At 45.2% G+C, this 15,276-nt stretch overlaps 1 protein-coding gene across 2 annotated transcripts in view; it reads left to right on the forward strand.

Moving 5' to 3' along the window:
* LOC310780905 (CMP-N-acetylneuraminate-beta-galactosamide-alpha-2,3-sialyltransferase 1-like) overlaps positions 1 to 15,276 on the forward strand; it is a 99,519-nt gene that overhangs the window by 17,225 nt on the left and 67,018 nt on the right. The window contains exons 1-4 of one of the 2 annotated variants that reach the window (XM_083641426.1): positions 1,160 to 1,176; positions 1,352 to 1,609; positions 1,924 to 1,996; positions 12,984 to 13,119. In XM_083641426.1, the coding sequence (XP_083497552.1) occupies positions 1,429 to 1,609; positions 1,924 to 1,996; positions 12,984 to 13,119 (390 nt within the window). In that variant the 5' untranslated portion in view covers positions 1,160 to 1,176; positions 1,352 to 1,428. Of the gene's footprint in view, positions 1 to 1,159; positions 1,177 to 1,351; positions 1,610 to 1,923; positions 1,997 to 12,983; positions 13,120 to 15,276 lie in introns of those variants that run through there. The other variant, XM_083641425.1, reaches the window with a different exon arrangement.

Raw genomic sequence — 15,276 nt, forward strand, 5'->3', positions numbered from 1 at the left:
TGTGACTGAAGCCATTCTCATGAAGGTGGATTGGCGAAGGCGCTTTCATTTTCGCGCTGATTGCTGGCGATACGGGATTGCAAATTTACATAATACATTACAGGTGGAACACACTTTGAAACACGCAGCATAAATATGACCAGAATCGCAAAAGCTTCTCTCAACCAAAACTCCAAGAAGCAAGCGAGTCCATGCCGACTTCCTCAAACAGCAGCCGTGCAGATCGACAGGCACAGGACAGCAGCAAAAGCACTGAGACTGTGACGGCCGCTGCAGGCAAGAAGAGGGAGGAGTTGAAGCAACTCTGCCTCTCGCTCTCTCCCTCTCTCTCTCTCTCTCTCTCTCTCTCGCTCTCTCTCTCTCCCTCCCTCCCTCTCTCTCTCTCTCTCCCTCTCCCCCTCTCACTAGGATTAAACCTAGTGCGTCTCCCTCCCGAGAGGGAGGGAGAGAGAGAGAGAGGGAGGGAGAGCGAGAGGGAGGGAGAGAGAGAGAGAGAGAGAGAGAGGGAGGGAGAGCGAGGGGGAGAGAGAGAGAGAGAGAGAGAGAGCGAGAGGGGGAGGGAGAGAGAGAGAGAGAGAGAGCCAAAAATGAATGGTTAAAGTGACACTTCTATCGAATTTCACAAAAAGCTGTTTATCTCTGAATATTCTTTCTGACGCTAAAACCATGCTGTATTCAACTGCTAATGCTTACATAACTACTAACTCTACAAACTAACTCTTTTAGACAGAGAAAGTACACATTCTATTAGTACTTTTGAGATATTGTATGTTCACAAACTCCAAGCAGAAAATAATTCTCGGCTCCTGTAAAATGAGCCACAATCCTCAAAAAACGGCTTGGCAGAAGCTACCTACAGCAAGAAAAAAACGGCTGGCAGTCAATGTGTTAACAAACGCCTCCCCTGTCCCCCTACTCTCTGCCACTCAAAGCCACGCTATACAAATGCGCTATACATGACAGAGACAGGCTTCACAACAAATCAGCTGACAATGACTGACACTCGCAAATCTCAACACTGCTAAACAGTGCTACTGTATTGAACCGATTGATATCTCTCAACAGTGACACTAAACACAATGAGTGGACTCCGTCTTTCTTTCTTCTTCTTTTTTAAGTCCATTTAAGCTGGCATTGCCACCAAATGACCCACCCGTCCCGCCGGCTCTGAGCATGGTTAGTATTCCTCACTGAAACAAATTAATACCACTAGCAGTAATGAGGAATGCTAACCATGCCAACACATTTTAGCCTTGATCAGAGATGAAATGCAAAATCTTATCCGTGACATACCTGTAGTAGGCTATATTTTAATAATGATGTTTTTGTTTATTTTGTTATGTCGTTCCAGAAGTTACAGTACGACACAGCTCTATAGGCTGTCTCTGCCAACAACACTTTCAATTCCGCTGAGAGACAGTTGTACTGATGGGCTGTCTAGACCCCGCCCCTCTGTCAGCCATGTTGATGAAGAGGAAACTATGTGTTGCCATGGTGATTGCTCTCATCCTCATCGCCAGTCAGACCATCTGGAGGAGACACTTCTTGTCCTTAGCCCCAGCCATCATCCAGGCCACGGCCACCAGAGGAGCAGGCAGCGGGGAGACTAGTGAGGGACAATTATATAATTATTATTAAGGGTCCAAGGAGCTCAGGTGCCAGAGCCCTGTTGTATGTGTAAGGATTATTGTTTATATTAGAAAGTGTATGAAACCCATGACCAAAATAGTCATACATTCTACCATTGTGTTACTTATGGATGGTATTATAGTGGCAATAAATTATTCTCCTTATTTGCTGAGGACCCCCTGGAACTCCTTCAGTAACCGCTGGGGCTCCCTGGACCCCACTTTGAGAACCAAGCATTTAGATGCTAACAGCATTAAGAGAGGTCACATGGTCACAGTCTGTTTCTGTTTCCAGGTGTCGAACCCGTGCCCCAGACCAGTGAGGCGGAGCCTGCCAGGCCCCAGGCCAAGAGCCAGGCTGAACCCAGGTAACACAGTGAAGTTCATGGTGTCTATGTAAGCCAAACTCCTCTGTGCTAATCTTAATTTACCTCTGACATCAGACTGAGATCATTATTGCTTCAGACAGCATCATGTCCAAGGTTGCTCAGTGTATTGGGTCCCTTTCCTCATCTGTACGGTCTAACCTTAGAAATCTTGGGGCCCTATCTTCACAAAAGCGGTAATTTAGTGCTTGCGCATGTTTAACGCCAGGCGCAGTGCAAATTGGAGGCGTGCCAAAGTGCTTTGCTATTTTCCCTACACTGCAAAATGCCATGTGCGCTCCCGCAAAAAGATTTAATGGATGTGCTTATAATGAGAATTATGCAGGCCACACTGATTGGTCTGATTGATGTAAAGTCCAGACTCTGGGGGGCGATCGTCATGCCATTTTTTCTTTTTTTAAAGCAGCTACGAGCAAGATTTTCGATTGTTATTAAACAGTCTAAATTTAATATCGATGCCTCACATCTGACCTCTAATAGTAGATGAGACCAACGCCGAGTGAATCGGCGAGTGTTGTCTTGATGATTATAGTCTGTGTGCAGGCCGGGCAGATCAGGAAGTGATTATGGCCACTTCGGCCATAACCACAAAATTACAAAATTACGTTCAAACAAACTGTTAGAATATAACGAGAGATGTTCGCGAGAGTATGAAGCCCTTTGAAGTACAGAGGAAAGCCGTCCTTGTTTTGGGTCTGTTGCTAGGCAGCTGTAAACCGTTGCTAGGCAGAGCGAAGCGGTTTACGGCCGTAGCAACAGACCCAAAACAGCTTTCCCTCGCTACTTTCTGCTCTCGCGAGAATGTCATTCTCAGAAAAATAGTGGAATATTGAGTGCATGTAAACGCAGTCAGTGATTGGAATATCTTTGAATATCACTTACTGTTTTCCTCTGAAAGCTAAGGGCTGCACGGTTAGTAGGAGTGCTCCAGTGTGATTGCAGCCCTTTCAGAAGCTTTGTAATCCAGCCTTGAACTACAGTGTCCTTTTGGAGGCAATGGGCCCTATCTTCGTACAGGCGATATCCCCTATTAGCGCTTGTGCACCTGTTTGTGCATGCCTTAAAGCAGGGAAGATTGCAGTCCGCTGTCCAGGTGTTATGCCGAGTTTTGCACCCCCGCCAGACAGCAGCAAAATGCATCCCCACCTCACGGGAACATATTGTAATGATTTATACAGAAACATAACTGTTTAAAAATGATATAATTGTTTGGGTAGACGTGACCTCCCTGGTTTGGGGACTGCCCCCTAGTCCGACACCTCACGAGACCGACACCTCATGAGTCCGAAAAATGATGCATTGGACAGACACCTCATTAGTAATACGCTCACTAATCCGACCGCTCATTAGTCTGAAGATAATGCGCTCTGACTGCAGCGCATGAGTCATTGTTCTCATTCAGTCTAGACTGAATGTAGCCTACAAAACGGCAAATTTCTCCGCTGCTGGTTTTCTCTCCTTTCTCTCTCACCCCCTCCCTCCCTCCTTCTCCCTCTCCTCCGCCCTCTCTCTCATGAACATATGCTTTTGATCATCCGATATATGGCCTGATGACACGGTGTCACTTTAACTGCTCTAATAGCCTATGCACAGAGCAGCAGCATCCCGATTCCCGCGGCGGACAGCCAACACCAGATCAAAATGGCAAAGCAGACCATAGCGGTGCAAGTACTTCAGCCGAGGCCAGAAAGATGACAGAAAAGCATCAAGCTCCTGCTACTCCTGAGAAGAGGTCGGGCCGCCCTTATATCGATAAAACACATTTCTTGGATGATTGCATCATAGCCTTTGTTTTTGTGTGTTTTATTGCTGTTTAAATTTCTGAAGGTAAATTCAAACCTGAACCGAATTAATTAATTCATTAACGAGTGGTGAGGCTCTCCTTTGCACTCCAAGCACAGACCGCAGTCCATAGATAATTATTTTGAAATAAACCTCAACAAAAATGATTTTAAAATGAAAATTTCATTTGCTAAAAATATGTTATGTGTAAAAAATGATTAAATCGATATTTTTTCAATAGCTACATTTTGACTGGGTTGGTAAATATTCTATAAGGCCAGAATTTTGGAAGATACTGGTTGCATTGGCCGCGGCCAGTAAACATATAGCCGAATCCCTCCTGTCCATGGTGCTGAAATTGAACGGAGCTAGGAGACACACATCACTTTGATTCAAACAGTCTACTTTTCGTGGTGAATTGAACTGGCGGCCGCCAGGCTGCCGCAGGTACAAGCTCAGCTACTGTGTCTCTCACTTTTACTGGTGAGTTTTGTACGTCACCAACCGTCTGGATTTACTACACATCCGTGAGAAATCGTATGGATTATTTGTTCCTCAACATGTCATCCCCGATGAGCTACAATTCAACGCAATGCCCGGGCAAATGGGCTCACCTGGCCACACCCTGCCGTTAAGCAGGCTCCCCAGACAACACCGAGCCAGCCCGATCACCAGGTTTAGGAAGCGGCCGTTCCGACCACCGCTGCCGGCTTTACTACTTTCCATTGTCCGATCACTCGGGAATAAAATAGATGAACTCCAACTTCTGATTCAATCCGATTGGAACTACAAGGAATGCTCTGCTATCTGCCTCACAGAGACCTGGCTGGATCAACACATCCCTGACTCGGCTGTAACACCCCCGGGTTTCACTATCCACCGAGCCGACAGGACAGCCCTGTCCAGGGCTGGACTGGGACCAAAAAAGCTACCTGCCATGTGTCAGACAGGCCCACAATTTCGAATCGGCCCAATTTTCCACACGGGCCCGGGCACATTTCAGTCCCCCCCCCCCCCCCCCCAATTTTTATGCCTCCGCCGGCGAAGCCAGGCCGAAGGCATTATGGATCCGGGTTGTCCGTCCGTACGGACGGCCGGCCGTACGTACGGACGGACAACCCGGATCCATAATGTCCGTCCGTACGGATGTTTGTTAACGCCATATCTGAGGAACGCCTTGACGGAATTTCATCAGGTTCGCCTTAAACATTCACTTAGGCTCAAGGATGATCTGATTAGATTTTGGTGGTCCAAGGTCAAAGGTCAAGGTCACTGTGACCTCTCGAACGCCATTTTCAAGCTTGTTAACGCGATATCTGAGGAACAACTTGACAAAATTTCATCAGATTCGCCTTAAACATTCACTTAGGCTCAAGGATGATCTGATTAGATTTTGGTGGTCCAAGGTCAAAGGTCAAGGTCACTGTGACCTCTCGAACGCCATTTTCAAGCTTGTTAACGCGATATCTGAGGAACAACTTGACGAAATTTCATCAGATTCGCCTTAAACATTCACTTAGGCTCAAGGATGATCTGATTAGATTTTGGTGGTCCAAGGTCAAAGGTCAAGGTCACTGTGACCTCTCGAACGCCATTTTCAAGCTTGTTAACGCGATATCTGAGGAACAACTTGACAAAATTTCATCAGATTCGCCTTAAACATTCACTTAGACCCAAGGATGATCTGATTACATTTTGGTGGTCCAAGGTCAAAGGTCAAGGTCACTGTGACCTCTCAAACGCCATTTTCCTGCTTGTTAATGCGACATCTCACGAATGCCTTGACGGAATTTCATCAAATTTGCCTCTAACATCGCCTTAGACTCAAGGATGATCTGATTAGAGTTTGGTGGTCAAAGGTCAAAGGTCAAGGTGAGCTCTCAAACGCCATTTTCAAGCTTGTTAACGCGATATCTCAGGAATGCCTTGACGCAATTTAATCTAACTTGTCTCAAACATCGACTTCGACTCAAGGATGAACTGATTACATTTTGGTGGTCAAAGGTCAAGGTCACTGTGACCTCTCACACACCCAATTTCCAAGCTCTGTAACGCAACATCACAGGAGCGCCTTGACGGAATTTCTTCCAATTTGCCTCAAATGGCGATTTGGACTCAAGAATTAACTAATGGCGGAGGCATAAGTCCGCGTTGCGGTCGTTCTAGTTTTTTTTCTTTCTTTTTTTTCTTTTTTTTTCTCAAATACATAATACATACTTTTTCACCAACCTGACCGGCCCACTAGCGAGCGGCCCACCGGCCATTGCACCGGTAGAATTACATTGCAGTCCAGCCCTGGCCCTGTCTCTGAAATCAAAAGGCGGAGGTATATGCTTTATGATTAACAATCGTTGGTGCACCAACTCCACCACAGTACAACAGTTCTGCTCCCCAGACCTCGAGTTCCTCACAATCACATGTAGACCTTTCTACCTCCCAAGAGAATTTGCATCCATTGTGCTAACTGGAGTCTACATTCCACCTCAAGCTAACGCTAGCATAGCCACCAGTGAATTAGCACAACACATAGCTACAGTTGAAAGAGCTCACCCCGACTCCACAACGATAGTATTGGGCGACTTTAATCACTGCAATCTGTCCGATGAACTCCCTAACTACATACAACAAGTGACATGTCCGACAAGAGAAAACAGAACATTAGATCACTGCTATTCCACAATCAAATCAGCTTACCGTGCATTCCCGAGAGCCCCGCTAGGAAAGTCTGACCACGCTGTGCTGCTCCTTGTCCCGTTATACAAACAACAACTCAAAACGGTTAATCCAAAACCCAAAACTGTAAAAATATGGTCCACTGATGCCATCGAAACCTTAAGAGGCTGCCTTGAGTGCACTGTCTGGTCCATCTTCAAAGACACGTGTAGCAGCCTCAACGAGTACACAAACACTGTGACGTCATACATCCGGTTTTGCATGGACCAATGCATCCCGACCAAAACAGTGAGGTCATTCGGGAACAGCAAACCCTGGTTCTCAAAAGAACTAGCTGTATTATGCAGGAAAAATAACTCTGCCTATAACAGTGGAGACAGGGAGGAATACAAATCTGCAAAATATGAACTGCGCTCTGCAATAAGAAAAGCCAAGTCCAACTACACAATAAAACTGGAACATCAACTCACCACTAAAAACCCCAGAGCAGTCTGGAAACAACTGAAGGAGATGACAAACTATAAAAAAGGGCCCACTACACCACCAGATGAGGACCCCAATCTCCCTGACAGGCTCAATAACTTCTATGCACGGTTTGAGGATGAGCACTCCAAAACATTCATCCTCCCCCCCCCCCCCCCCCCCTCACTTCCCCCTCCATTCACCATCCAGGAGGCTGAGGTGAGGAGGCTCTTCAAAAAACAAAACAAGAGGAAAGCAGCAGGGCCAGACCAGCTCTCCACCGCCGTGATCAGCCACTGTGCCGACCAACTGGCCCCGGTCTTCACGGACATCTTCAACTCCTCCTTACAACAGTGTACAGTCCCACAATGTCTCAAAGAATCCACCATCATCCCGGTCCCCAAGTCAGCAAAAACAACATGCCTCAATGACTTCCGGCCAATTGCCCTCACCTCACTGGCCATGAAAGTGTTCGAGCGCCTAGTACTCTCCCACCTCAAGTCCTGTTTACCCCCCCTGATGGACCCACAACAATTCGCATACCGGGCTAACAGATCAGTCGAGGACGCAATAAATCTGGCTCTTCACTTCACCCTGCAACATCTGGAATCTACCAACACCTATGCCCGCATCCTGTTTATAGACTTTAGTTCAGCTTTCAACACCATCAACCCTCTCACACTCTACACCAGGCTTCACAACTTGAACATCAACCCAGCTCTATGTCACTGGATACTGGACTTCCTCACCAACAGAACCCAAACTGTCAAAGTCAACAACATCACATCACACCCCCTCATCCTCAGTACCGGCGCCCCTCAAGGCTGCGTGCTATCCCCTCCGTTCTTCTCCATCTACACACACCTGCTCATATCCCACCACAACTCAGTCAAAATCTTCAAATACGCGGACGACACCACCATCATAGGACTCATCAAGGACAATAACGAAACCCACTACCGCCAAGAGATAAACCAGATTACAGACTGGTGTAAGGACAACAACCTAATACTCAACACATCAAAAACAATGGAAATAGCTGTCGACTACAGGAAAAACCCAAACAATAAAGCCCCGGTCCATATCTCAGACCAGCCCATAACCATCACAGACTCCTTCACACTCAAATGGACAATCAATACCACCCACATCATCAAAAAGGCCCAACAAAGACTATACTTCCTCAGACAACTGAAAAAATATCACGTCAAAAAACAGCTACTGGTCCACTTCTACATAGCCATCATTCAAAGCATCCTCACATCCTCTCTCACTGTCTGGTACGGGAACTCAAACACCCACACCAAAAAGAAACTGGACCGAATCGTCACCAAGGCCTCCAAAATCATCGGCCGTGACCTCCCCCCAATCAGCTCACTATTCACTACACGCACCTCCAACCGGTCAGCCAAAATCATCAGAGACCCCTCCCATCCAGCTCACCACCTCTTTCAACTCCTTCCATCTGGAAGACGCTACAGGGCCATATCCACCAAAACCACCCGTTTTAAAAACAGCTTCTTCCCAACAGCAATCAGAACTCTAAACTCCCCCTGCTAGCCCCCCCCCCCCCCAATCTGGACTTTTACTTTTCTCTGCTGCTGTATGTTTCTCTGTGCGTGCTGTAATGTTTATATGGTGTTGTCGTGTCTGTTTGTCTACTTCTTGCACTGAAGCTGAGCTACCAAGCTGTACCTAACAATTACCACCAACATTGTTGTGTGGCACTAATAAAGTATCTTGTATCTTGTATCTTTCACCCCTAATTCTAGGCTATTTTTTTCTCAATTGTAGCAATCCACAAAATGGAAACCATGGAGAAGTTAAATTTGCAGTGACGTCAATGAGAGAGCAAGAGAGAGAGAGCAAGCTGCACCCACATGAGCAGACAACACGATCTGATCACTTACATGTATTTAGTGATCAGATTATTTAGTTATTTATATAGGCTATTTAATGACCCTGCATGGCACTGTTGACTATTATTTTGTTTATTTTTGTAGTCAACTATATTCTATCTTTCGTGATTGTGCATATAGACCTACTGTATGTTCACTCAGAGTGCAGACAGTTCCGACATTTTGCATTGTGCAAGGACACTCAGGTTTAATACTGCCTTCATTTCACCACTGCTGTGAAATAAATATTTTACTTGATTTCGAAACAGTAGTCTTTAGTTGCTTGTGTTGTTATTTAGCTTTTCAGATGCTATTGCATGGTTAAAAAGTGCAGAAATAGGCATGGCGGGTATATAACCTAATGTTTTACTACAAAAGAAAATATCAGCCCCCTCCCCATAACTGCACCCTCAGTCATGTCATCCTCCCGCCGGCCCGTAGGCTACTCCCGAGTGGAGGCATAATGTTAGATTACGTGGACAGCTGTGGAGTGGAGAGAGAGAGAGAGAGAGAGAGAAGAGGAAACTAAAGCATCCTAAAAAAAACAATAAAATATTTTACAGTTGGTTTAGGCTTTCAGCACCCCTGCCGATGGACAGCGACATCAGCCTGCCTGGGAAAGGATGTTCTTGAGTGCGACTCAGACATTGGTGAGAAATAGCCTTTATTTAGATGTGGGCTGCCACGGATTTTTTTTTTTTTTTTTTTTTTTTTTTTTACAGTGTGACTATTTTATTAGATAATATGTATTTCTGATTGAATAAAAACTAAATGAAATTGATTGTGACAGACAAAGCACTATACTCGGGGCGATTGTTTGCACTCTGTGTTGTTCAGAATCGCGCCAGCCGCTGCTCAGGGACTGGGCACAGCTGAGCAAAAGAAATAGGCTACACCTTGAGAACGCACACTCTAGTCTAAAGCGCGTATCGGGCCAGAGCAGCAAACATAGCCTATAGCCTATAGGCTAATTTGGCGATATTAGCATGTTAACCTATTAGATAAACAAAGAAATAACAGTCAATATTTCACCACATTTAGTGACTCAAGCAATTAACAGAAAAAGTAACAAATGGCCTAATGAATGTGCCATGTGACAGACAGACAGACAGACAGACAAACAAAACACACCATGAATGGGATGCTCTAGTATGGCAAAATACGTTTTAACAGGCATATGGCTGTTATTTCTTAGCTGGAACGCATTAAGTCAGTACACAGAGAACCAAATAATATGAAATACAATCACGGCTCTCAGATGCAGCGCGCGTCCCCACGCATCCAAGCCAAGCAGTTTATAAGGAGTGCGCAATTCGGAAGGAGTAGCCTATAGGCTATGCACTGGCTGCGGGGAAAGGAGTTCAGTTCTGTTCCAGTTGCGTCTAAAAAGGGGGGAGAGTGAGCGCTCATACACACACACGCAGAGGGGGGGAGAGAGAGAGAGAGAGAGAGGGAGAGTGTGTGTGTGTGTGTGTGTGTGTGTACACACGCAGAGGGGGAGAGAGAGAGAGAGAGAGAGTGTGTGTGTGTGTGTGTGTGTGTGTGTGTTTGTAGCTAGCCTATATCTTCATCATGGGAGCGGATCAGAATCCGACCGGCAAGGTCTGTGCGCCCTGTCTCCATGCGCGCATCCAAATGATCACTGTTGATCATGTGTTTTCAGGATCGACACGCATGATGCCTAATTAAAAAGACCGCGACCCGCTGTAATACACACAAGGCTATAGTAGGCATATAGGCTATGACGTTCATTCCAGTCTGTTCTGGAGTGCGTTTCCATATTGTCATATCTAATAACACACGTCTGATCATAAATTAGACCTCCGTGTCATCAAGCCATAATAGCCATGCAGTGTCATAGCCTGGAACTATTGGATGATCAAAAACATAATTATGTTCATTAGGGAGAGGGGGGAGGAGAGGGAGGAGGAGGGAGGGGGTGAGAGAGAAAGGAGAGAAAACCAGCAGAACAATTTGCCGTTTTGTACACAGTCTCGACTGAATGAGAACTAAGAGCGCATTATTATTATACTCAGAGCGCATTATTTTCGGACTAATGAGCGGTCGGATTAGTGAGATTTTAGTTGTCGGGTTAACGAGCTGTTGGACTAATGAGACGTCTGTCCAATGCCTCTTTTTTCGGACTCGTGAGGTGTCGGACTCGTGAGGTATCGGACTAGTGCCATGGCACCCCTGGTTTAAAGTTAAAACAGTCCCAAAATATGGTGGCGATGCATAGTGGTGCGGGGAAGCATAACTCGTCACAACAACGGGCGCAAACGCAGATTAGAGGCGTGCCAAATCATTTATGCACCGCGCAAACGGGAGTTGGGCGGTGTTAACCACCAGAATTATTCACAGGTGTGGCCTGGCAATGCCTGGGCATTAGATCAATCAAACCAGATTCCCGTCTTGCTGTCCATGTAATACAGTTTGCGTGAGGCATGCTGTAATTCTTCCCATGCGTAATTTGGATAGGTGTAGGCCTATTGACTGTATATATTATCCCTATCTCATAATGACACCATCACATCATACCTGTTAAAAACATCTGAGTTTTGATGCAATTTATTTTGTTGACTGGGGTGGGACAATAGAAACGTGTTTGCAGCGGGTAAACGGCGGAGACAAAAGAAAATATTTGAGGATTTACAGTGGACTCAATTAAAACTCGACTCGTGCCGAGGCTTGTGCCAGATCGGCTGTGATGCCAACAACCCTCCGTGTTATAGCAGGTGAAGGTGAATAGCCTAATGCAAGTAGGCTACAATGAATGTACAAGTTTTCTCAATTAATTTACCATAACCCCTCCTTAAAAGTTTCTCAATGAATTATAGTTGATTGCCTCGCTGAATAATCTGCTGGTTACCCAATTTTAGCAGCAGAATTTGATGTGCTGGGGTGGCACGTCCGTGCGTAATGACGTTTCTGCGCTGCACTGCGTGGAGATTATGGTGCGCTCCAGCGCAGCGAGGTATCTAGCGCATAAGAGGTCTTTTTCAAAACTCTTAGCGCAAAGTAATTGCGCGCTGCTGATGATAGGATAATGCCATCTATGCCCACATTTTAGCGCTGAAACGCCTGCTTTGGCATGTGGCATGCCTATGCCCAGTACAATTATAACAGGCATGCGCTTGTGCCAAATGCTATATTACCGCTTTTGGGAAGATAGGGCCCTAAGTGATTTGAAAACATTTATGTGAGATTCAATTTCCGCTTTGTCTTTTCTTTTGTCTTTATGGGCATATAACAATGTATACATTCATGTGACATCACTGCATCACATATTATGATAGGCCAGGTTGTCCTCGAAAAAATTATGTATATCACTTGATTGTGCATTACAGGGTTGCGGTTATGAAGAAGTGGCTTATGCACCAAGGGGTTCAGTTTAATACCAACTTTTTTGCCCTATTATTATTTATCACCTATCATTCATTGCTCCATTTGCTTATACTGTATGAGGGGGTACGGTGCCGCAGTCGGTAGCACTGTCGCCTCACAGCTAGAAGGTCCTGAGTTCGATTCTCGCCTGGGACGCTGTGGGCGCTGGGGTTGTGTTCCCCCCATATCTTCAGTGCCTACTGCCCAGGTGGATTATCTTGTCGAAAGGGCCTTTCTGTGTGGAGTTTGCATGTTCTCCCCGTGCTCCCCAGGGGGTTCCTCCGTACATAACCCCCCACTAAAAACATGCAGAAGATCATCATCGTCATCCGACCAGTGACAACAACATCCGAAGTTTGTCCCCGGGCGCTGGAAAGAAAAAGCGACCACTGCTCCTGGCCTGCCCCCCGGAGGAAAGGACAAGCCTGGATGGGTTAAATGCAGAGGACAAATTTCACCGGTTTGTTTGTGGCCGCATGCATGTGTTGGGTGTGTTCGTGTGACAATAAAAGATGGGCTTGTCCGTCTACTAACTGTTTACTGTTTAACTGTTTAAACTATGACATCTCCTTGTTGTTCTGCTCCTATCAGACCTATCCTTGTTGTTCTGCTCCTATCAGCCCTCTCCTTGTTGTTCTGCTCCTATCAGTCTGACCTCTCCTTGTTGTTCTGCTCCTATCAGACTCACCTCTCCTTGTTGTGCTGCTCCTATCAGACCTCTCCTTGTTGTTCTGCTCCTATCAGACCTCTCCTCGTTGTTCTGCTCCTAGGCCATGTGGCTGTGCTGACTCCTGTATTTCGGAACTGGGGGGGTCAGACTGGTTCCGCCAACGTTACAAGCCTCAACAACAACTCATCCTTAACAACAACAACAACATGGATGATGGCGCGCTCAAATGGTGGCTGGTAAGGACCGTTTTGTTGCCGTTCCTGGTAATATTCATATCACTAATATTATTTTATCTAGCATGACTGTAAAGAGAACATGAAACATTTCATCATATGTGACGGGGACTTTATTTTTACCACGTGCGCCAGCACTGAGGCCCATACCACGAATGTAGGATAAGCAGATCCAGGATCTGTCCCTTGATCTGGTTTGGCTTAACCAGAAGATTGCAATCTAGTGAACTCATACCACGACTCTGGTTTTCAACTCGGTAAATTGATCCAGGTTTTTGCAACACAGTCTCACAGACAATTGTAAAATAGCAACGTTTTGGAGCAACGTTGCTATGTTACAATTTCGGCTCTAAAATTGTAAAATGGTACCGTTGTGAGATTTTAGGGTTAGGGTTAGGGTAGGGGGAGGGGTTAGAAACGGAAAATCTCCGTAAACCACGCCCACCCCTGTAGAAACGTATACGTTACCATTTTACAATTTCGGAGACAAAATTGTAACATAGCAACGTTGGTCCACAAACGTTGCTATTTTACAATTTTTTGGGAGATCGGGTTGGGTTTTTCCTAATCCATCTGAGAGCGCGTGCACATGAAAATGCTCGTGCACAGGAGCTTGTGCACACAAAAGAGGAGTGGTTTTTTAACAACTAGCCAATCACAATGCAATGCTCCAGCTTTTACAGTGCCAGACACACCTATTTCCTCATTCATTCAAAACACAAATAAGTGAAGCTTTACTGTATGTCAGAATCAAAATCCGCATTGGATATTATTAGTCTGTTCCCGAATGACTGTCTAAAGTTACCGCTTTTATTCACATCAGTCATTTCTTTCAAGAGCGGTTTCTGCCTCCACATATTATCCTACAGCAGCTCAATTCACCCTATCAATAAACCTTATAAAACCTGCATGTCTTTTTTGCGAGTGGAAGTAATGTGTAATCTATCTCGGTCTGAATTTCCAAAATCCATAGGCGTAGTTAGACCATTTAGGCTCAATGAATAATAATGATCTCATCATGCGTTTGGTCACACTGATGGAATAATTCCTATAATATAATAAAAAAATAATGATAATAAAATGTAAAAAGGCTGCTGAACTTAATCGACAAGGTACGTGCGGGCATAGCTTTAATTGATAAAAAAATTACTATTTTGTGGTCACATATATTGGCAGCAGAGTCACATATCTCCATATTTCATACAAGGACTATGCTGGAAATAATATGAAGTTGAATTACATCATACAGGCCAAAAGCAACACAGTTGCAGCTGCAAAATGCAGGAGTAACCTAGATATGAATAATCTGTGTGCAGGCGATCCCATATTAAATTGCTTATGTAGTAGGCTATTATTCTGGCATGTATGACCATGTCCAACCCAACGTCAGCCTCAGCTCCATTGCACACACGGCACCGTGCGCTTTGGAGACGTTTATGTAACATTTTTACACCAGCTTAGTGATATTTCTCCACTCACCGTTCATCGATTGGCGGGGTCAAACGTATCTAGCCTCCTTGGGAGCACAAAAAAGAATATATAAAAACATATTCCAAAGTGGTAAGTAGGGCTTAATTTAAATGTAGCCTGCAACAAGTGCAAGGCTTCAGTCCTCAATTAATTCAACAGGAACCATATGTTTTTTTTCTTTTTTCTTTTTTTTCTCTTTCGAATGCAATCTATTTTTGATATGGGGATCCTATGGCGACTCGCTGTTTCCAGAGAGCTGATTGGTAAGAAGGTGGGTCTTTCATGGGTTTTGATCTTATCCTGTGAACTTAAAGTGTAACTAACCCCAAAACACTTTTTTCAGCTTTTAACCAATATATATGACTTTTGGGGTGGCGTGTGAAGAATTCTGGTCAAAATTTCCACATTTGAGACCAAACTGTTACCATTGTACCATTTGTATCATTTCCAGCGCCCTCTATGGGTTCAAACCTGCTTTTTTTGCCCTCAAAAATGCACAAAATGTGGTACAACCTGACGTCACGATGAACCAAAGATTTCAAGATAGTAAATGCCCTCCCCCTGTACCCTTTCCTGGCTCCTCACAACTCCAAGCCTATTCCCATGATGTCACAAGCATTTTCGTACCAATATGGCGCTACAATACACACAGCTCATTGGCTGTTTGTGTCACTTGACCTGTTAATCACC

Source organism: Poromitra crassiceps (genome assembly GCF_964638095.1).
Source record: "Poromitra crassiceps genome assembly, chromosome: 8".
Classification (NCBI taxonomy): domain Eukaryota; kingdom Metazoa; phylum Chordata; class Actinopteri; order Beryciformes; family Melamphaidae; genus Poromitra; species Poromitra crassiceps.